At 46.0% G+C, this 22140-nt stretch overlaps 1 protein-coding gene across 1 annotated transcript in view; it reads left to right on the top strand.

Annotated features, from left to right (window-relative positions):
• Positions 1-22140, top strand: part of LOC135884121 (collagen alpha-3(IV) chain-like) — a 107992-nt gene that overhangs the window by 56901 nt on the left and 28951 nt on the right. The window contains exons 16-24 of the mRNA XM_065411413.1: positions 3365-3529; positions 6312-6397; positions 7613-7708; positions 13662-13788; positions 15215-15364; positions 16244-16336; positions 17490-17594; positions 19671-19768; positions 21278-21419. Coding sequence (XP_065267485.1) covers positions 3365-3529; positions 6312-6397; positions 7613-7708; positions 13662-13788; positions 15215-15364; positions 16244-16336; positions 17490-17594; positions 19671-19768; positions 21278-21419 — 1062 coding nt within the window. The remainder of the gene's footprint in view (positions 1-3364; positions 3530-6311; positions 6398-7612; positions 7709-13661; positions 13789-15214; positions 15365-16243; positions 16337-17489; positions 17595-19670; positions 19769-21277; positions 21420-22140) is intronic.

Here is a 22140-nt window from a genome sequence, read left to right on the forward strand (position 1 = left end):
AAAACCACATCCATGCTGCTGCTTTAGTTTAGTGCTGCCATTTCAGGGGTCGTATTCCAGTATTCTTTGCATCAGATGGAGCCACTCCAGAAACTGATCTGTGGTGTGTTCTTGGTACCATGTTCCTTTCCTTCCTAAACCCCTGTGCAGAAGACATTTTTCCCCACCTTCTTACATTTACCAGTGGCGCTTCCAGGTCATGTCACCTCTCACTTCTGTCTGGTCAAAACAGGGTCAAAGTCATGGATCCATTGGAGGAGCTGCTCCTGCTCCTTGTGTGGGTGAAACATTTATGCAGTGGAATAGGTGCTCAGCGAGATGCTGGATTGCATTTCAGGAGCATTTTCTGAGATGTCAAAAACAGCAGGACTTGGGAGGATGAGAACAATTAATTCATGGCAGACTGGACAGACATGAATAATGCTGCTATTGCCATGAAATCCTCTTGGTTTACCAATGCTTCTAGTGCAGGAGAAGTAGCTCAGTGTGGTGTGATCACATCATCTTGCAGACTTGGGGAAACCAGCAGTGGCTCCAAAACTTCCGCATGAGGAAATAGACCTTCATGGGGCCATGTGAGGAACTAGCACCAATCCTCCAGTGCCTGACCACTTGATGAAGAAAGTTTTAGCACGGTGGTTCTCAAACTGTGGGTCAGGATCCCAAAGTGGGTCGTGACCCCATTTTAATTGGGTCACCAGGACTGGCATTAGACTTGCTGGGGCCTGGGCTCGAAGCCCGAGCCCCACCACCTGGGGCCGAAAAGTCCTGGGTTGGGGGGCTCAGGTTACCGACCACTCGCCTGGGGCTTAAGCCCTTGGGCTTCTGCTTTGGCTCCCCGCCCTGAGCGGTGGGGCTTGGGCTTTGGTGTTGGCCCCCCACTTGCGGTGTTGGGGCTCGGGCAGGCTCAGGCTTCAGTCCCTCCTCCTGGGGTCACGTAGTAATTTTTATTGTCAGAAGGGAGTCGCGATGCAATGAAGTTTGAGAACCCCAGCTTAGTGGTATGGACAGCTAGAGGTACATAGTAAACTGCTTTGGTGTTGGCAAGTCATCTGTTGGTGTTGTGAGAATGGAGGTTTGTGAAGCAATTAATGGTGGTGGAGATAAGAAATGTTCCTGAAATAATAGCTGGCTTTCAGAGGATGGGGGACCCAAACTACGCTGGGGCACCCACATTTCACTAGGTCCATCAATGGCACTCAGATGCCCATAGTTTGCCCGACAAAAGGGGCTAGTGAGTATGTGAACCACAAAGAATACTATTCCATCATTCTTCAAGGCTTGGTTGACCACAGAGACAGTTTCTTAAGCACTATCACTGGAAGTACGGGAAAGGTTCACGATGCCAGGAGGCTGAGGAGATTTGGCTGGTACTGGAAGGGGGAAGCAGATACTTTATTCCCAACAAACAATATTGTTATGAAAGGTGTATCTGTGCCAATAGTTATTATGGGGAACTCCACATACCCACTCGTGCCATGGCTCATGAATAAGGCTGCAAGTCTGTCATGGAGGTCACAGAAGTCACGGCTTCCGTGACTTTCCGGGACCTACATGACTTCTGCAGCGGCAGTGCGGCTGATCCCAGGGCTGCCTCAGGCAGCTTGCCCTGGGGGCCGCCGAAGCAGCAGTGGTCCCAGGCGTGGCCCCGGGCCACCCCCCGGAGCAGCTGCGGGACCCCAAGCGGCTCCCCTCCCCCAGCAGGAGCAGCACCCTGGAGCCTGCCAGAGCAGCAGCAGCACCTCAGATCCCCCCAGAGCACCTAAGATTTAGTCCCGGGTATTTTTAGTAAAAGTCATGGACAGGTCACAGGCCGTGAATTTTTGTTTATTGGTCGTGACCTCTCCATGACTTTTACTAAAAATACCCGTGATTAAAAGGTAGCCTTACTCATGAAACTGTATAGTGATGTCAGGGCCCTGGGAAAAGGGAATTCAATTTTGAGCTCAGCGGCTGCAGGATGGTAGTGGAATCTGCCATTGGTAGACTCAAGGCTAGATGGTGCTGCCTTCAAACACGTCTGGATGCCAGTGTGCTCAATGCCATTTATATAATCGTGGCCTGCAGTACACTGCACAAGGCAAAGCAAAAGGCAAGTATTTCCACCTGGAGTAGGCTCAGGACATTGATTGTATGCAAGCCCAGTACAGGCAACCAGCTCCAGAGTGGTGCTGGGTCCAGACTGGCAAGGAAAATAAGAGTTGATAGATCCTGGCAGTGCTGGGAGAAAGAGGATGATGTCTGACTTGTGCTGCTACTGGGGGGCACTTTGATAGCCTTTCATAAATCTGCTTTAACCTTAAATGAAGGTACATGCCAAAATTGGTATAGGCCACAAGTGGCTTTTTATTATTTTAGTTTTATCTGATTTGCACTTGCTGGGATTGTCACTGTTTGTGCTTGTCACAGTTCACGCTGGTATGTAATCCATTTTAACAGTTTTCCTGGAATGTGTTTACCGGTTGGGATGGGGACAGTTGAAGTAATTGCATGATTGTTCAGATTGTCACCATGTAAGTGCTTGCCCCAATTAACACACTATTGATCCTCTCTAGACAGATTTCCTGAAATGTGTTTGTAATATGGGGTGGAGTTGGTGCTGGGGACAGTTGCGGTCATTGATGATTGTTTGTTTGGATTTTGCTTGTGACTTGCCTGAAGTGTAATAAAGAAATTACAAAATTTCTCATTTTTTCCCTTTGATAATATAGTAAATATTTGTAAAATTTCACCTTTGTTCAAGTCCCAGACCTTCCTGTACTGCTGTTTTAAGTGCTTCATTCTTTTTCGGCACTACGCAGCAGAATGGTCAATGCCATACTCCACCAGCTTTCTAGAAACATGAGTGTTTATGGGGCTGTCCTTGCTGCACCAGGTAAAACTGTGCTGCCAGCTGTACTCCTGCCAGATATTTATTAAAATTCTAGTGTCCTAGAAAGATATAGGTACAGGGAATTGTGGGCATGGGAGTGGAGAACTAGTGAGATTTGAGACCTTGTTACCATGCCTTCACCACATCAACCTGCAAAGTTGGATGGTTACAGCTGACCCGAGCACAAACCCACACCTTCAGACAAGCTAACTAGCTCAGGATCTACCCATCCTGAGATCATGTTTCAGGTGTTTTGAGTGTGGACAAGGTTGTGGGGGGGAGGGTTGGGCGTATCCTTGCTCAGCATGTAAAGTCAGCAGTGTACACATACCCTAAATGGCCAAAACTCAACACACATTTGAATGATAGAAACAAAAGTTCTAACATGCTACACCTTCCCCTGTTACAGAACACACTTTTTAAAAACTCTTATTAGCTCTATAAGGTCATCTAGGATCCTTGAAATTAAATAACAGTTTTATCTTTTGTTAGGTGTATCGAGACCTGGCGTAAATGGTCCACAAGGATATCCAGGACTGAAAGGAAATAAGGGAGAGAGAGGACAGCCTGGCATGAATGCTGTGGGATCTCCAGGACTTCATGGGTTTCCAGGCAGACCTGGTTCTGTAGGATCACCAGGTCCTCCAGGACAGCCAGGTACAGCATAGATCTTGTGTAACTGTGTATATCAGGGGTCGGCAACCTATGGCACGCGTGCCAAAGACGGCACATGAGCCGATTTTTAATGGCACACTGCTGCCTGCCGGGGTCCCGCTCAGCCCGCTGCTGAACCCCGGCAGCGGGCTGAGCCGGATCCCGGTAGGCAGCAGCGTGCCATTAAAAATCCTGCCCAACCCAGCCCGCTCTTCTCCGCCCCCCGCCTACCGCTCTCTCTGGTGGGGGCAGGGAGCAGAAGCAAGCTTGGTCCTGCCAGCTGCTGCTGTAGGGCAGGCTCCGCCGGCAGCCAAGCTTCCCCCTCCCCCGCCTCTTCCCCCAGCGTGCTGCATCGAGCCCTGCCTCCTCTCCCTCCCTGCCACCGATGGCCCTTGCGAGGGAGGGGAGAAGAGCAGCCCCAGCGCCCTCGCTGCTCAGACCGGTAAGGAGGCAGAGAAGAGGCAGGGGGAAGGGTGGTAGGAGCCGGGCGTATCCCTCCAGCCCCCTGCCGTGAGCCGCTCAGGGCAGGGGGCTGGGAGCACCCCCCTGATCGCAGCCCCCCCCAGCCCTCTGCCCTGACCCCTGCACCCCCCTTGCACCCCAGCCCCCTGCATCCCCCCACGACCCCATCCCTGATTCCTGCACCCTCCACACATACCCAGCCCCCTCACACCCCATGCCCTGACTCCTGCACCCCCTCACATGCCCCCAGCCCTCTGCCCTGACCCCTGCACCCCCCTTGCACCCCAGCCCCCTGCATCCCCCCCACGACCCCATCCCTGACTCCTGCAGTCCCCACACATACCCAGCCCCCCCACACCCCATGCCCTGACTCTTGCACCCCCCACATCCCCACCTCCCACCCTGAGCACCAGGTTGGCAGCGGGCTAAGCGGGGCCGGCAGCCGGGGCAAGGGGCGGGCAGCCAGAACCCCAGACCGGCAGTGGGTTGAGCAGGGCCGGCAGCCGGGACCCTGGCTGGCAGGAGCCAGCGGACGGAACCCCAGACCAGCAGCGGGCTGAGCCGCTCGGCCCGCTGCTGGTCTGGGGTGCCAGCCCCGCTCAGCCCGCCACCGGTCTGGGGTCCCAGCCCCTGGCCCCGCTCAGCCCGCTGCCAACCCGGGGTTCTGGCTGCCGGCCCCTTGCCAGCTGGGGTTCCGGCTGCAGGCCCCGCTCAGCTCGCTGCCGGCCTAGGTGAACGGAACCCCAGGCTGGCAGCTTAAGATCAGCATTTTAATTTAATTTTAAATGAAGCTTTTTAAACATTTTGAAAACCTTGTTTACTTTACATACAACAGTAGTTTAGTTATATTATATATAGAGGGAGACCTTCTAAAAAACGTTAAAATGTATTAGCGGCACGTGAAACCTTAAATTAAAGTGAATAAATGAAGACTCGGCACACCACTTCTGAAAGGTTGCCGACCCCTGGTGTATATAATGGGCCAGATTATGGTCTCAATTACACTGGCACAAATCCAGAGTAATTTCAACATCTGTGGAATTGGCTGGTATCACTGAGATCAGAAAGCTGGCCCAGTGTCTTAACACTTCATGAGAAATGACTTCTTGAGAATTCTCTGAATAGCCTGGTTGAATGGGAATTCCAAAGAGCAAACATTATGTACATTATTAACAGAAACAGTGTGTGTAACAAGGTGCTGGGTTCCTCCGGGGGGATAGCTCAGTGGTTTGAGCATTGGCCTGCTAAACCCAGGGTTGTGAGTTCAATCCTTGAGGGGGCCATTTAGGGAACTGGGGTAAAAATCTGTCTGGGGATTGGTCCTGCTTTGAGCAGGGGGTTGGACTAGATGACCTCCTGAGGTCCCTTCCAACTGTAATATTCTATGATCATTATTCTGAGATTCTGTACAAAAAATGTAAGGACTTCCCACCATTACAGAGAAGTTGGACAAGGGTGACAGTACACATCTACTGCACAGTGAGGAAGAAAGAATAGTCATGAAGAACACTCTGGTGATGTTAAAGGAAAGCCTGTTTTTGTGGTTGACATTTCCAAAATTTCAGTAAATTCAACAGGACCCAATTCAAACCCCATTGAAATCAATGGCAAAGCTCTTACTGACTACAGTGGGCTTTGAAGCAGTAATTCTGTGTGAGAATACACCCCTTGCAATGCTGGTAAGTGGTAAGTGAAAAATGGGGTGATCAGCTAAGTGCAGGTTATAAAATTTGAGGAAGATGCAAACTCAGTGGGATTCAAATGGGTGTGCAACAGAACCAATTTTTTATTCAAAGTAGCAATTCATGGTAAAGCCAAATAAAGACTACTTTGTATTATAAACAGTAGGGCTGTTTATATTACCACCAAGTGTTACTGGTGGTAATACATTGTGCTATTTCTAAAGGCTTTTCTGTTGTTTTGAGGTAGCTGAGAATGCCGAAAGCAGCGCTAATGAAGAGACATGAGCAACATAAATTTGGGGTTCAAAGTTTCCCCTTTCATACCTGGAGCTTTAATTTATTTACTTCTCATCCAAAATAAAAGTACAAAATCTTTATCTGGAGTCACAGAACTGTGTTCTTTAAAAGTCATCACCCCATTAGCACAAACATATCCACCAGACCAAATGAGATTTACTGCTGCTTTACCAGATTTTTCCTCTGGTACTTCCATGTACAAGGCCTTGTCGGTCTTTCTTCAAAATTTCAGATGTGTTTAGCGTAAGATTGTTCTTCCTTTGAGCCTGAATATCCTCTACAGGAAACTAAAACTCTTTGAACAGTCTGCTAAATTAATGTTGTCATACTCATGCTATCATCAGGTAAAGTAACGTTTGAAACGCACCCACCAGGAGTTCCAGGAAACCCCGGATGTGTGGGACCTCCAGGACTTCCAGGAGATAGTGGAGTGAAAGGTCAGCAATCGTGTGTGTGTGTGTGTGTGTGTGTGTGTGTGTAAATATGTTCCTAGAATTAATTTACTATTGATTCAGATAGAGAAACAAGATACAGACATTTCATTTAACCTTTCTATCAAACAACAAACTGTTCCATGTTCAAGAAAGCTGCTGTAACTTACAGAAAACAACAACTGAGCTGAAAAATCAGATTCAGTCAAGATTCAATACAGAGCTGAATGTGATCATTCTACTGTTTGTCAGACTAAATAATTGGATCCGATTCTGCTGTACCTCATTTTCATGTGAGTGTAACTCCACTGAGTGCAGTAGGGTTTCTACAATACACCCACACGTGTGAGATCAGGATTGGGCCGTGTTGTGATTGACATGAACTGATCATTTCTTTTCAGCTAAAAAACGAGATATGTAGATGGATTAAAAATTATTATGCTGATTCTGGCTACTCCTTGGGAATTACCAATCAGAAATTAATTAATGAATTAATTTGTGTTAGCAGGACTTCTCTGTGTCTTTTTGTGTGTGTGTGGAAACAGCAAGAGGGCCAAGTTCCCCCTTGCGCTGCCAAGATACTGGAGCCAGATAACTGCTCCAGTGGGACAAAGGGTAATTCCACTCAGGACAGTCTGGGGAAGGGAGAGTCACACACTCCCACAATCCTCACCTCTTCCTGCCCACAGTGCCATGTGAGAGAGGAGGCTGGAAATGAGGTCCCCATGCCTGGGCCGCTCTGTGTCCCCCTGCAGATTGCACCACAGGGACTACTGCAGCTCTGTATTTTCCAACATGCTCACGATGACAACTTCTAGGGTCAGCCAGCCTATTGTGGAGCCACCATGCATAGGAGTTAAAGGCCTGGGCACGCTTTCCTCCTGCTTTACAGGATTTGGCTTATGAGTGTTTCTCAGCATAATACTAAAATAGTGAACAAAAACTAGGCTATTGAAACTGGGTGATCCTGTCTTTTAATTGATAATGCTGTAGGCTCTGGTGCCAAGAGATAAACCAGGCTGTGTTTAAAAGGATCTGTAAATTCTTGATTATTGATGATTAATGATTAAAATGAAGCTGTATTCCCAGAGTTTTCACACCTCTTTAACCCAGGAGATATGTTAGGTAGTTGAGTGGGCCTTATGCAAGCTATTCATTGAACACAGAAGTAATTTGCCACTATAACAATTAATGAAGGTATAATTTTGTTCCAGGTGAAGAAGCAAGTCCTTGTAATCAATGCAGTTATATACCAGGAGGACCTGGACTTCCTGGTGCTCCTGGGCAAGATGGTCAAGAAGGAGTTACTGGTAAAATATCTTGGCTTTACTAAATTGTTATTGGGAAATGCCAATGTTTCTTCATGCACCATCTTTAGCTGCACAAATCCAACATCATTGACTCAATACAGTGAGATGCTTCTTTTAATCAATACTCAAAACTGTCTGAAACTGGACGTTTGGGGCCAGGGACTGGATATCCAGGATGGAGGGCTTTGATTTTGTGGCCCACTAGTCCACTTTCTATGGGAAGAGGGGGCTGTACAGTTTAGATTGGTTCCCCTGCTATGGAGATGGAGGCTATCTCCTTGGGGACAGGTTGGCTAAGGTAGTCAGGAGAGGTTACACTGAGAGCAAAAGGAGAAGGTAAAAAAAGAGAGAGGATATGAGCACTCAGCAGAAAACGGAGATGTTGACAACAAAATTAATCAAGAAACCAGAGAACATGAAAACAAGACTTCTTCAATTGCCTATACTGTACACTAATGCCAGCAGCCTGGTAACAAACAAGAGGAATTGGAATTGTTAATTTATGAGCATACATTTGATTTAGGTGGTATCACTGAAACCTGGTGGGATGATTCGCACGATTGGAATGTTAACATCAATGGTTATAACCTATTTAGGAAGGATTGCGTGGGGAAAAGGGGAAGGGGAGTGGCACTCTGTCATTACCTGTTTCTGAGTCACTCTTAACACAGAAGAAAATGAACTTTCATGCTTATGGATCAATGTCCTAACACAGGGGTTCTCAACCTTTTTCTTTCTGAGCCCCCTCTCCCCCCCCGCCTCCCACTGTAAAAACTCCACGGCCCACCTGTGCCACAACAACTGGTTTTCTGCATATAAAAGCCAGGGCCAGCGTTAGGGGATAGTAAGCAGGGCAGTTGCCTGGGGCCCCATGCCACAGGGGCCTCCACAAAGCTACGTTGCTCAGGCTTTGGCTTCAGCCCCAGATGGCAGGGCTCAGGGCCCTAGGCTTCAGCCCCATGCAGTGGTGCTTTGGCTTTCTGCCCTGGCCCCAGCAAGTCTAACACTGGTCCTGCTTGGACCCTCTGAAACCTGCTTGCAACTCCCCCCGACCCCTGGTTGAGAACCACTGTCCTAAGAGATAAAGCACAAGATGGGTTATTGGTGTCTGCTACAGACCAACAAATCACGCTAGGGAACAAGATGACTGCCTCCTTACACACCCATCTATAATGTTTATGGGGGGAAACTGTGTGATCATGGGGGACTTCCATTTGAGTGACATATGCTGGAGGTCTTATGCTGCTAGTACTAAAACATCCTTTGAATTTCTAAACATTATAGATAACAATTTCCTAATAAAGCGTTGCAGCCAACACATGGGGGCTTCCTTATTAGACCTTGTCTTAATAGATAAGGCGGAACTGATCACACAACTAAAAGTTGATGGTAGCTTATGTATTACTCCTGGGGGAATTCTGTGTCGAAATCATACCTTCCGCAGATTTCTTGGCTCCCCTGTAAAAAAATGGGACTCAAGCTCCTGTCAGGGAGCAGGGTCAGGACAGGCTTGCGAAGAGCCAGCCCAACTCCCCGGCAGCACGGTGAGCGGGGTGGAGGCTAGCCCCTGGCTCCTCCCCTTCTGCTCCTCTCCCTCCCTCCCTCGCAGTCACAGTTCCCCCAGCACCTGGGCAGTGTGGCTGCAGCTCGGGCCGGGCGGCACAGCTATAGCGCCACCAGACCAGGTGCTTCAGGGAGTGGGGAGCGGGGGGAGGTCCGGGGGGTGGGGGCGGGGAGCAGGGCGAGTTGCAGGGGGGCAGTCAAGGGGCCTGAGCCCTGCTGCTGGGGACAGGGCCAGAGCAAGCCATGGCCCCCCTCTACCCCCAGCATGCTTGGCTCCTGTCCCCAGCAGCCAAGCCCAGACAGGGAGCGAGCCCTGCCTGACTGCCAGGGAGAGCAGCCAAATGAGCAGGGGAAATGCACAAGGAAAGGATGGAGCCGCCCTTTCCCCCACTCCACAGGTAACGTGGGGTGGGGAGAGCAGGGAGGATTGGAAGGGGGTGGGGGGGCCCCAAGGGGGAGGTCAGGGGGTGGGAAGCAGGGGAGATTGGATAGGGGTGGGTGTCCCGGGGGTGGTCAGAGGGTGGGGAGCAGAGGGGATTGGATAGGGGACGGGTGTCCCAAGGGGATGGTCGGGACAGAGAGATGGGATGTTTTGATAGGATTTGGGAGTCCCGGGGGGCAGTCAGGGGTGGGGTTGGATGGGGGTGGGGGTTCCAGGGGGCTGGATAGGGGGTGGGGGCCAGGCCACACCTCACTGTTTGGGGAGACATAGCCTCCCCCAGCCTTCCCTACCCGGCCCTCCATACAATTTCTGTACCCGATGTGGCCCTAGGGCCAAAAAGTTTGCCCACCCCTGCTTTACTAGATGCCCAAAAAGCCACAATTGAGGAAGAAGGCTCGGCTGGTTAAAAAATAAACCTGATTTAAAGGTAAAGTTAAGGCAGCTGTAAATAAATTTACCAAGTGTCATGGTGGATTCTCTATGACTGACAATTTTTAAATCAAGATTGGATGTTTTTCTAAAAGACCTGCTCTAGGAATTAATTTGGGGAAGTTCTGTGGACTGTACTATACAGGAGGTCAGACTAGATGATCACAGTGGTTCCTTCTGGCTTTAGATTCTATGAATACGCTGCAGATTGGAGCTGAAAATGGAGCCTTTCGGTCTTAGAATAACCTGCTGATTTAGGGGGGCAAACTCCAGTCCTTTTAATCTCTCAGAGGGTGAACTCCCTGACCGCCACCGTCACACATACAATTTCTACAGTGGAACAATTAGAAGGAAACTACCCCAGGAGGAAGAGTATTGCATCTTGAAGGAGTTCAGTTCCTTCAGAACACTGGGGAAGTATATGGAATTAATTCAGTATCAGGGAGTGAGAAACTCAGGGAAGTTGTCAATACATGAAAATGTTTTTCTGGCAAGGAAAACATTTACCTAGGAAACCTTTAGTAGGGAGCCTGTATTGTAATTTTTCTAGGAAATTAATAATGGGGAGGAAGAAATTCCAAGATAACAAGTATACCAGAGAGATTTCTTTATACACCCACCAGCCAGCAATTTACCAATGTCTCTTCCAATGCAGTTTGTTGATGTGTGTTGTATCCGAAAGGCAGCAATTCTCTGTATTGTATGTTAGTACCAGAGCTTGTCAAAGGAATGAAAAACTGATATATCTTTCACCTGTCACAGGTAGACAAGGAATAAGTGGTCCCAAAGGATCTCGAGGTTCTCCAGGGGCACAAGGGCCTTCAGGTCCTCAAGTAAGATTTAAGTTAAATGGATCTTTCAGTTGCAATATTGAATTTTCGTGAGCTGAGAATCGTGGTGTCTAGTTGTATTGCCATATGCAGGATATACTGTTACTATTTTAGCTTGATGGTTCCAGGAAGGTGGTACTTTCAGAGTCTAGAATTAGGGCTAATTTCAGTTTTAATTAAAAAATGGGGAGGGGTGTGGAAAAAATGTACTTTAGCTTTTTTCCTTGTAAAGATATCCTCAAAAATATGAACCAGTGTAAACCAATCACTAGGGTGGAAAGTGTAACATACATTTTTCCTGAATATCACAAGGAAATACACATCACCATGAATACCACAATGCCTGGGGTGGCCATTGAGCTTCATGAAATACATGCTCACTGGTCCTTTGATTTTTAGAAGTTCTCCAGATCAGTGCATGTTTATAGGGGCAATGCTGCCCACATTGTCACTCATGGTACTATGTCTGTTATATGCTCCTCTCCTAGCTGGCCACCTATAGGCCATCTCCTGAAACCCATTACCAGAGGCTATAATGACTTATCTAGGTAATGTGAGAGGCAGCATAACCTATTGAATTTTAAAGGGAACTAAGAGCAAGAGCCTCCTGTGTTCAAATTTAGGCTTGACCCAGACTTCCTCTGTCATCTTAGTCAAATCTCTCTATCTTAGTGTCCTCAGCTATGAAATAAAGATGGTAATGACAATGATACCTATCTCACAGTCAAAGGTGGTTGTGGAGACTGATTAGTTAATGTGTTTAAAGTGTGTGTGTATGTTAAAATTCACTACATACACTCCAAACCGCATATTTATTCAGATAATTGTCCTTTATAAACCTGTTCTTAATGCTGGTGATTATCCCTAGACCCCAGTGCAAGCTATGGGGTTCCATTTCCCCTACAAAGCACTGGAAATGTTTCACTGGCTCACCCCAAAATGCTAAGGGCAGCTCTGATTCTTAGGAATTCTGGGATGCTTTGTTCCCTCAAGCAGGCACAGTGGCTCCTCAAGCCCCAGGGAGTGCGGGAGAAGCTAGCTTTATGCTGCCCTTTGAGAGGGTGTAAAACCCTAGCTCCATTGGCTGGGGCAAGAGACAAAGATTCCCTCAAAGCATCTTTAAGGGATCTGCCTTGTGTCTGCTTCAACTTGCACCAGCAGTAGTGGCTCCCTATTAATTAATTAATTAATTAATTAATATTATTTTATTATTAGACATATTACAGTAGTGCCCAGGAGCCCCAGTCATAGACCAGGACTCCCTGTGCTGGACTCAGTATAACTAGGGCCCTACCAAATTCACAGCCGTCACGGGTCGTGAAATCTGGTCTCCTCTGATGACATCAGTCTTTTGTGTGCTTTTACCCTATATCATACAGATTTCACAGGGGAGACCACCATTTCTCAAATTGGGGGCCCTGACCCAAAAGGGAGTTGCAGGGGGTCACAAGGTTATTTTAGTGGGGTAAGGGTATTGACATCCTTACTTCTGTGCTGCCTTCAGAGCTGGGTGGCTGAGAGCAGTGGCTGTTGGCCGTGCGCCCAGCTCTGAAGGCAGCGCCCCGCCTGCAGCAGTACAGATGTAAGGTTGGCAATACCATATCATGCCATCCTTACTTCTGTGCTGCTGCTGGCGGCAACTCTGCCTTCATAGCTGGGCTCCCAGCCAGCAGCCACCACTCTCCAGCCACCAAGCTCTGAAGACAGCACAGAAGTAAGGGTAGCAGTATCACACACATCCCCTACAATAACCTTGCAACCCCCCCACAACTCCTTTTTGGGTCAGGACCCCAACAATTACAACACCATGAAATTTCAAATTTAAATAGCTGAAATCATGAAACTGACGATTTTTAAAATCCTATTACCATGAAATCAACCAAAATGGACCATGAATTTGGTAGGGCCCTAAGTATAACACAGAACAAATTGATCATCTCTGTCCCAAAGAGCTTACAATCATCAGTTCACCAGCCCAGGATCACCAGAGTACAGTGTGCTTCAGACCCCAAATGTCCCTTACACTGGGGGACCTGTAGTGGGTGACATAGAGCCATCTGTGTCAGCATTAGCATGCAACAGGAAATTCCCATCTTAGCCCTGATCTACACTGGAGGGGGGGGGGAGTCAATTTAAGTTACGCAACTTCAGCTACATGAATAATGTAGCTGAAGTCGACGTACTTAGATCGACTTACTGTGGTGTCTTCACCGCAGTGAATCGACTGCTGCCACTCCCCCGTCGACTCTGCCTGCGCCTCTCGCAGCGCTGGAGTACAGGAGTCTACGGGAGAGGGCTCGGGGGTCGATTTATCGCATATAGATGCGATAAATTGATCTCCGCTGGATCAATAGCTGCCCGCCGATCCAGTGGGTAGTGAAGACATACCCTTAGTGGTTTAAGCCATCTTTCTGTCATTCCTTTCCACCACCAAAGCAGTGCAAAGGGGAAGGAGCAGGGCCAAGGATCTGACCCCCTAACTTAAATTATCAGCCTCAGGGACAACAAGCAAATGAAAATAATAATTCTTATTTGACTAGTGAAATTAGTGAAGACAAAATTAAATTAAAATCCTGGGACCCTCTAAAGAATTGCCTAAGAAAGAAAGAAAATTAGTCATTTAGTGTTGATATAAAAAAAACTACTTGACATAAATCTAACATGGAAATTCTTAACTGCTGTGTCCTAGGGACTTCCAGGTTTTCCAGGAGATCAAGGACTGAAAGGGCCAAACGGTGAACCGGGATATGTGTATCCAGAAGGGCAAAAAGGAAACAGAGGAGATCCAGGGATCAGAGGAAATCCAGGGAGGAAAGGTTCAGATGGATTGCACAAAAAACATGGTTCAAAAGGCTCAAAAGGTTCAAAAGGCGAAAGGGTTGGTATACATTATTTTCAATTATTTTAGAATTAATAGAAAGCTAAGTAAATAATTATACATTTCACAGCCCTATTCATTAGAATTAAAACACTGTAACATCTGTAAAGATAGCTAAGTAAACTTAAACATGCTCTAACCCAGTGGTTCTCAACAAGGGGTCCAGGGCCCCCTAGGGGGCAGCGAGCAGGTTTCAGGGGGTCCGCCAAGCAAGGCCAGCATTAGGCTCACTTGGGCCCAAGGCAGAAAGCCGAAGTCCCACTGCATGGGTCTGACGCCTGGGGCCCTGAGCCCCACTACCCAGGGCTGAAGCCAAAGCCTGAGCAGTGTAGCTTTGCAGGGCCCCTTGGCAATTGCCCTGCTTACTATCCCCCAATGCCAGCCCTGGCTTTTATATGCAGAAAACCAATTATTGTGGCCCAGGTAGGCCATGGAGATTTTATAGCATGTTGGGTGGGCCTCAGAAAGAAAAAGCTTGAGAACCCCTGCTCTAACCCAACCACAGCATATAGTCTTGATGCAGGAGTTACTGGGTAATATTCTATGGTGTGTGTTTTGCAGAAGTTTAGATGAGATAATCAAACGGTCCCCTCTGGTCTTAAAATGTATAATCATAAAAGATATCCAGGCATTGACGCTGATTGCTCTGTAGCTACAAGGGTTAGGGGAATCAAACTTTTTCAGCACTTTTTGTTCTGCAAAAAATGTTGATATTTCAACTTTTCATCCCAATTTGGACAAAAATATTAAAATACAAGAATTTCCCATAGGACAGAAATTTTTATTTTTATCTAATGTTTTCTGTGAGGCTTAAAATGGTGGCAAAGTGGTAAAGCTTTGATTACACTTACTCATTTGCAATTTGCATGGAATTGTGTGGGCAGCTTCCATTATACATGGGCAAATTTCATCAAATCAAAGCATTGATCAAATCATTTTTATGGTCTATGTTACATATACATAAATTGGAACATGAAAGGTCCTATTCATTAGTTTTAGCTGCTGGAATGTCTCTGAGAATTTGGATTGGAAGAAGTAGGTTCCCTGGGAGGATCAGAAGGCAGTATCCCAGAATGGGCAAATACCTCCTGTATTCTTGCAGTACTACTGCATTTTCTTTTAGAATCTCACAAAGGCACAGGATTAGATAAGGATACAATAAACAGACAATTTTGTGTCTCACACTATGTAAGTCAGGAGTACTTTGCTTAAGATGATTGAGTTACTCTTTTGTTAAAATAGTGTGAGATCATAATCAGTCCAATGTATCAAAACTTGTTGCTGCTGGAACTAACACGGAAAAATAAGCAATGCACACTATGCAAATGTATCTAATTATTAATAGGGACTGGATGGTTCGATAGGGGACAGAGGATTATCAGGATTGCCTGGTAACCCAGGTCTTCCTGGAGAAATGGGGCTCACTGGACCACCAGGATATGGACCACAAGGAATGACAGGTCCCAAAGGCACTAAGGGAATGTCTGGATTGCCTGGATTGCCTGGAGCAATTGGTTTGTAACTTTATATCTTATCACTAGCTTCCCTTTTTAAAGTGTTTGACTTTCATTTAAACACACTGATGAACTGACCTGTATGGTGGCAAGTGATGTGATTTGGAAGGATGCAAAGTAGTTTACAATAGAAAGATAGTCAAAGTTTCTGAGATAAGCTAATAGACACTAAATTCCCATGACCCTAGCAGTAAAAAGATTTAATAGTCATCGGTGCTAGTTGATGGCCAGAAGACACTTTGACTCTGTCAGGCATAGGTTTCCCCTCCCAGAAATGAAATTATTTGATTGTATCAATCTGGTTGTTGATCCTGGGGATAAGATACATTTGGGAATCCTTGTAGTGTACAGACTTTCACATCATGAGTCCTACCCAGTCTAAATGAGTCTCTTTTGGTCTTGCATTGGCCTTTTCAACGTTTATTGTCCTGGTGGACTTCAACATCCATGATAACTCTCATTCGTTGGCTTGAATCTCCAAGAAATCTCCTGGGAATTATTCCTGGAGGTTTCAGAATCAATGCAGCCAGAGAGACACGTTAGATCTTTTTGGAATAGATCTGAGGATTAAGTATCTGTAAGCTGTCCTATTGCCTGCGTGCTTCCTTTGCTGTGTCCCCCTGGTGCACAATTCCATACTTTCTAATATATTTAAAGAAGTGTCTAGGGGATTTTTTGGTGGCAGTAAAATGCTATCTCTTTAATTGTTATGTAGCCCATTTCTATGGGCTTGTTGGAGCTTCTAAGCTGTAGAAACTGTGCAACACAGTATTTTTTAACTGAACAGAATTTTCCATTAATATTGTTTTAAAAAGCACAAGAGCACACACTATATCTCCACAAACCTCCTTAACCTTTTGTTATATATACTTTCTGAAGGTCCAGAAGGAGAACTTGGTGCAGTAAATCCAATACCTGGACCACCAGGACCTCGGGGGCCAGAGGGTTTACCAGGACCCCCAGGAGCAATGGGTGAGAGCATCTTCTAGGTTAAATGCAATAAAACTAAGCACATCAGAGAGATTCTGCATGAAATTCTAACCCCCACTCTGGCTTCTTTATGCTGGGTAAAAGGGCCAAAGGAGTGTACAGGTACCCTAAAAGTTCTGGGTCCAGCTGAGTGAATTCCCTCAGCACTGGCACTGTAGAGACAGCCATAAGATTGCCTTCCGAGGATTCCCTTGCAAGCCCTGGTGTAGGGGGCATAGGTGGGGGCAAGAAGAACATTCTGGGGGTGTCTGGAACACTTAGTGCTGTGGAGATTCTGGGCAGTGTTGCCATTCATAAGGCAGCCTGGGGAGGCTGCTATAATTTAGATTGGTTCCCAACACTGTCTGAATTACACTGAGGCTGCTCCAGCCCCCAGAGAAGGCAGTAATTGAAGACAGTAATTGAGCCACCTTTGGCCATCCTCCTTTCCCCCCGCCTCCACGCCCTGGACTGGGAGTTCTGTGCTACACCGTAAAGAAGCTTAGCACAGAACCTCACCCACTGTTTCTGAGCTTGCTGGAAAGAACAGATTTGTAACAAAGCTTCTAGCTTCTTTTTGTTTTAAGTGTTTGTTATGTAACATAGTTCTATATTGTTGCTGGGGTTTTTGGTCCACTGTTACTTTTTTATAAAATGTTATGCTTTATAGGTTACACAAAATGATTTCAAAGACTGTGGGTCCAGATTCTTGTCCATCTTAAAGCTCCTTTGCATTGCTCCCATGGCACAAAGGGACCTTAAAGCAGCCCCTAAACAGCATAGGGGAATCCTCAGCTTCCCCCCCCCCCCCCCCCAGACACACACAATGCATGTTCATATGTGGTCAATAAGAACATGCAAGTCGAAGATTTGTATATGCACATATCTACACACATGCATCCCAGACCTGTGCACATACAGAAGGCATTGCATATGCCTGACTTGCAGACTCATGCCCCTGTGATTGATGTTTAGCATTTTATCTGGAAAAAACTCACCTGGAAGAAAGTGTTAGAGTGAGGAGTAAAAATGGTGTCTGAATTCTAATAAACCAATTGACTACATCGTTATGGGGCATGATAAGGTGGCAAACACCAAATTGCTAAATGCAGAAGATCTATGGCAAAATATCTGAGAGTTTGTTTTCTTCTGGTAGGTAATGTTGGATCTAGAGGACAACATGGTGATTTGGGATTACCTGGGTGTGATGGTGCTCCAGGATTTTCAGGGACTGGATTTCCTGGAGATCCTGGTCCAAAAGGTAGAATGCTCCTTTACGATTTTTTATAATTCTTTTTTAGTTGTTTTGGACAATAAAATCATTTGAGAGACTGACAGATAGAAAAACTATTTTAACCCATACACAGTTCAGGCAAATAACTCTTGAAAAGGTCTGTATTACAGTACTCATACGGTTGTCTACATTAAAGCATGTAAATTGCAAATATAAAATATTTTTATCTATTTTCCAAAAGTCAGGCATCAGAACTGAAAAAATGGAGTATGTTTGGAAAGATGTGCACAAGGATTTAGCTGGAAAATTTGCCTTACTATAACATCTTGAAAATGCATATAGAGACACACCAGACATATAATGTACCTCAAGGAAAACTTCCTATAAGGAGAGGGAGACTAAAACACTTGCCACACAGATCTAATTTCTCTGTGCAGCACTTAGATACTCTGCAGAAAAGGACCTGGGGCTTATAGTGGACGAGAAGCTGGATATGAGTCAGCAGTGTGCCCTTGTTGCCAAGAAGGCCAACAGCATATTGGGCTGTATTAGTAGGAGCATTGCCAGCAGATCGAGGGAAGTGATTATTCCCCTCTATTCGGCACTGGTGAGGCCACACCTGGAGTATTGCATCCAGTTTTGGTCCCCCCACTACAGAAGGGATGTGGACAAATTGGAGAGAGTCCAGCGGAGGGCAACGAAAATGATTAGGGGGCTGGGGCACATGACTTACGAGGAGAGGCTGAGGGAACTGGGGTTATTGAGGCCAGGTCTACACTAACCCCCTAATTCGAACTAAGGTACGCAACTTCAGCTACGTGAATAACGTTTCTGAAGTTCGAAGTACCTTAGTTAGAACTTACCTCGGTCCACACGCGGCAGGCAGGCTCCCCCGTCGACTCCGCGGTACTCCTCTTGTCTAGCTGGAGTACCGCAGTCGACGGCGAGCACTTCCTGGTTCGACTTATCGTGTCCAGACAAGACGCGATAAGTCAAACCCAGAAGTTCGATCGCTCGCCGCCGAACTACGGGGTAAGTGTAGACCTACCCTTAGTCTGCAGAAGAGATGAGTGAAGGGGGTTTGATAGCAGCCTTCAACTACCTGAAGGGGGTTCCAAAGAGGATGGAGCTAGACTGCTCTCAGGGGTGGTAAATGACAGAACAAGAAGCAATGGTTTCAAGTTGCAGTGGGGGAGGTCTAGGTTGGATAGTAGGAAACACTATTTCACTAGGAGGGTGGTGAAGCACTGGAATGGATTACCTAGGGAGGTGGTGGAATCTCCATCCTTAGAGGTTTTTGAGGCCCTGGCTGAGACGATTTAGTTGGTGTTGGTCCTGCTTTGAAGAGGGGATTGGACTAGATGACCTCCTGAGGTCTCTTCCAACCCTAATATTCTATGATTCTATGATGGCTAATACTATTGTATCACTGAGGTACTTACATATTACAGTGATAAGGCCTTTGTAAGTACCAATGCTTTAGTTATAAGGTATATAGTTGTGTTCATGCCATACCAGCTCTCTTGGTAAAGGGAATAGAAGGTGTTTCGAGTACCATGAATTTAGTCCTTCTCCATGCAAATGTAAGCCCCACTTCTAAAATGTCTCCAGATACCATTCCAGAAATAGTAGACGCCCTTGGCTCTTTGTGTCCCCCCTCATAGTTAAAGAAAACCCATCCAGAGCATTGATACTGAAATCATAAGTGTGCCACTTTCTGTAGTGAGTGACCAAGAAATTGACCATAGTAATGCCCCATTTAAAATTAGATGAGAGCAAACAGAAATTGAGCAAAATAACTCTAGTCCTTTTCTACCTGGCATCAAATCAACTTGTAAAGGCAACTAAAAGAGAGCTAATTAAATGAGTCCTAAAACTAGGCAGTGCGACAATCAATGTTTGAATGAATACCAAGGTGAACGGTTACAGTGGGTGCTAATTCAACTCTGGAGTCAGAATGCTGCCAGCAATTCACATAACTTACGCTAGTAGTTACAAAAATCAGAGCCTTACGAACAAGAAAGTAAAAATCTCTATGTGCTTATTCAGCAAAATAGATGGATAAGCAGGGTGTTTTCATCTGCCATTTGGTTTGCTTTGCAGGGGATAAAGGTCTTCGAGGATCTAAAGGATCACCAGGTTTGCCAGGAAAGGCAGGAGAACCAGGCTCGCCTGGACAGCCTGGATACCCAGGAGAAAAGGTTTGATTTAGAAAAAACAACCCAAGCTTAATCAGGGCTGCTTGTCAGCAAGCATGTTTCCAAACAAATTAAGCAAATGAGAGATCTAAGGAGCACAGGATTTGGTTTCTAATTGTGAAAACTATCTACAAGGCCACAATTCCTGAAAGCATCACTGTTCAGGAACAGCAATTAAACATATGCTTACATCCCACTCAAGTAAATGGGACTTAAGCACGTGCTTAATGTCAATCATATGCTTAAGTGCTCTCCTGAATCAGGACATTTAAAAAAAAAAAACAAGGTCAGAGGCCACAGGTGTAATAAAAAATGCAGATAAATGAGAGCTCAGCTACTAACGCCATTTTTGAGGTTAGGGTTTTGCTGTTTGCTGTGTCATCAAGCCCCAAAAGTGGTTTTGTTTTTAATAAAATAAAACACATTTCTTTGCATCAGACTGGCGTTCTGTCTTTTCTGCTTGGTCCTATTTTGCTATCTACTCTGATTATTTGTTTGGTTGCTTAAAGTCACCTAAACTGAATGTAAAAGATTAAAAAGGTAACACACACAGCCCATAAAATGTCCAGGTATGGAACTTGTCAGCAAGATTCCACCTGCCCCAGTAACGTAGGGCTTACTTCGGTTTATGGCAGCCTTCGGAAAGGCCTTTGTGGTCTAAATACACAATCAGTAATTGCATATAAACTAAGTTCCTCTGGATGTGATTTAGCTCTCTGGGGCAGGGACTGCCCTTTTCTTTTGTGTTTGTACAGCATCTAGCACAGTGGGGTCCTGGGTTAGGACTAGGGCTTGTAGGCTCTGAGGTGGTGGTAATAATAATAATAAATTGTTGAATTTACCTGCTTATTTGAAAGCCAGTCCAAAGCAGTTCAGTCAGCTTGTCAAAAAGAGCAGGTCAGACTTTCCTGTCAGGAATTTTTCTTTCATAGAATTTTCCTTTTGAAGAAAACAGCCTCACCTAACATATGTCAGGGTATTTCTGAGGCATGGTATCTGAGTGCTGACCCATGTACTGAACCTTGTTCTCATTCTCTATTAGTGGCAGGGCTAGTACTAAATCAGATTGCTTGATTTGCTGGCCCATTATTTAAATATATATTTAACCAAAAGTATGAATGCTGGGTAGTGTGAAGTTAAGTGTAGAACTTGAATGAGAGATACTTGAGTTGTCTGAAGTACAGGTGCAGCAGGATATCTGAGAGCTGCAGAGGCAGAGAGCAGGAACGGGACTACCTTCTATTGTTCAACAATGATTCTTCCAGCTGTGTGGGGAAGCCCTGCTCATGTAGAATAATAATACTAAAACAAGAGCAAGAGGTGTAAAGGGGTGTTTGGTGGGGAGGGGAGAAATGTATTTTCAGTGCTTTGACATAAATGTGAAAGATCCCCTGGGAGTGGAGATAATAATTTGACAGAAGACATGAACTACTGACAGGACAGAGAGAGTCATATTTTCAGATTTACAAAATGTAATCTACATTCTGCATTTATGTTTTTCCTCTGTTTCAGGGAGACCCTGGATTAATTATTCCTGGCCAACAGGGTGGATTAGGTTCCCCAGGACAAGGCGGCTTTCCAGGGGTAAAAGGTGACAGAGGAATTCCAGGTCTACCAGGATTCCCAGGACATAACGGTGCTGATGGGCCAAGAGGTATTATCATTAATAAAAAGCAGCCAAGGAACTCTTTACCTTACACCCATTTTGTTAAGCGAGGCTCTAAGAAAAGGGGGGAAAGGACAAGTTTATTGTCCACCTACAAAAATTCAAGTAGTAATTAATTTAAAGTTTCCTCTCTCTTAGGAGAACCTGGCTGTCCCGGAGCTCCCGGAGAAAAGGGACTTCCAGGGAAGCTTGGTGATTGTCTTATTGGTCCACCAGGTCTCCCAGGTGCACATGGATTAACAGGCCAACAAGGTAGGAATACACAGAATACCTGCCAGATCTGCCTGATATATAGTTGACTGAGTGGGGTTTGGTTTTATTTTTACCCTACAGTTGCCTAAATTATGATGAAAAGGTCTTATGGATATTTGATGTAATACTATGCAGAAAATATTAGACCAGTTAAAGGCCACAATTCTGCAATATGATCTCCATAGGCAGACCTTAACAACAGCATGGAGTCTGATTGGACTTCACGTAGGGGATCACATTTCAGTGCTGGGTCCTAACATATTAGTGACATACGGCCATATGCTCCCTGCTGCTTACACAACACAGAGAAGAGAAGACTGGCTCAGATTACATAGGAGATCAGAGGGGGTGTCATGCAGAGGGGAAAGGAATGTCACATGGTCCCCCTCCCCAGCACATGTGATGGAGCTCAACTTTGTATGGCAGAAGGGGATATGCCTAGGGTGAGGAGTCACAG

Source organism: Emys orbicularis, chromosome 9 (assembly GCF_028017835.1).
Source record: "Emys orbicularis isolate rEmyOrb1 chromosome 9, rEmyOrb1.hap1, whole genome shotgun sequence".
In the NCBI taxonomy this organism is placed as follows: Eukaryota; Metazoa; Chordata; order Testudines; family Emydidae; genus Emys; species Emys orbicularis.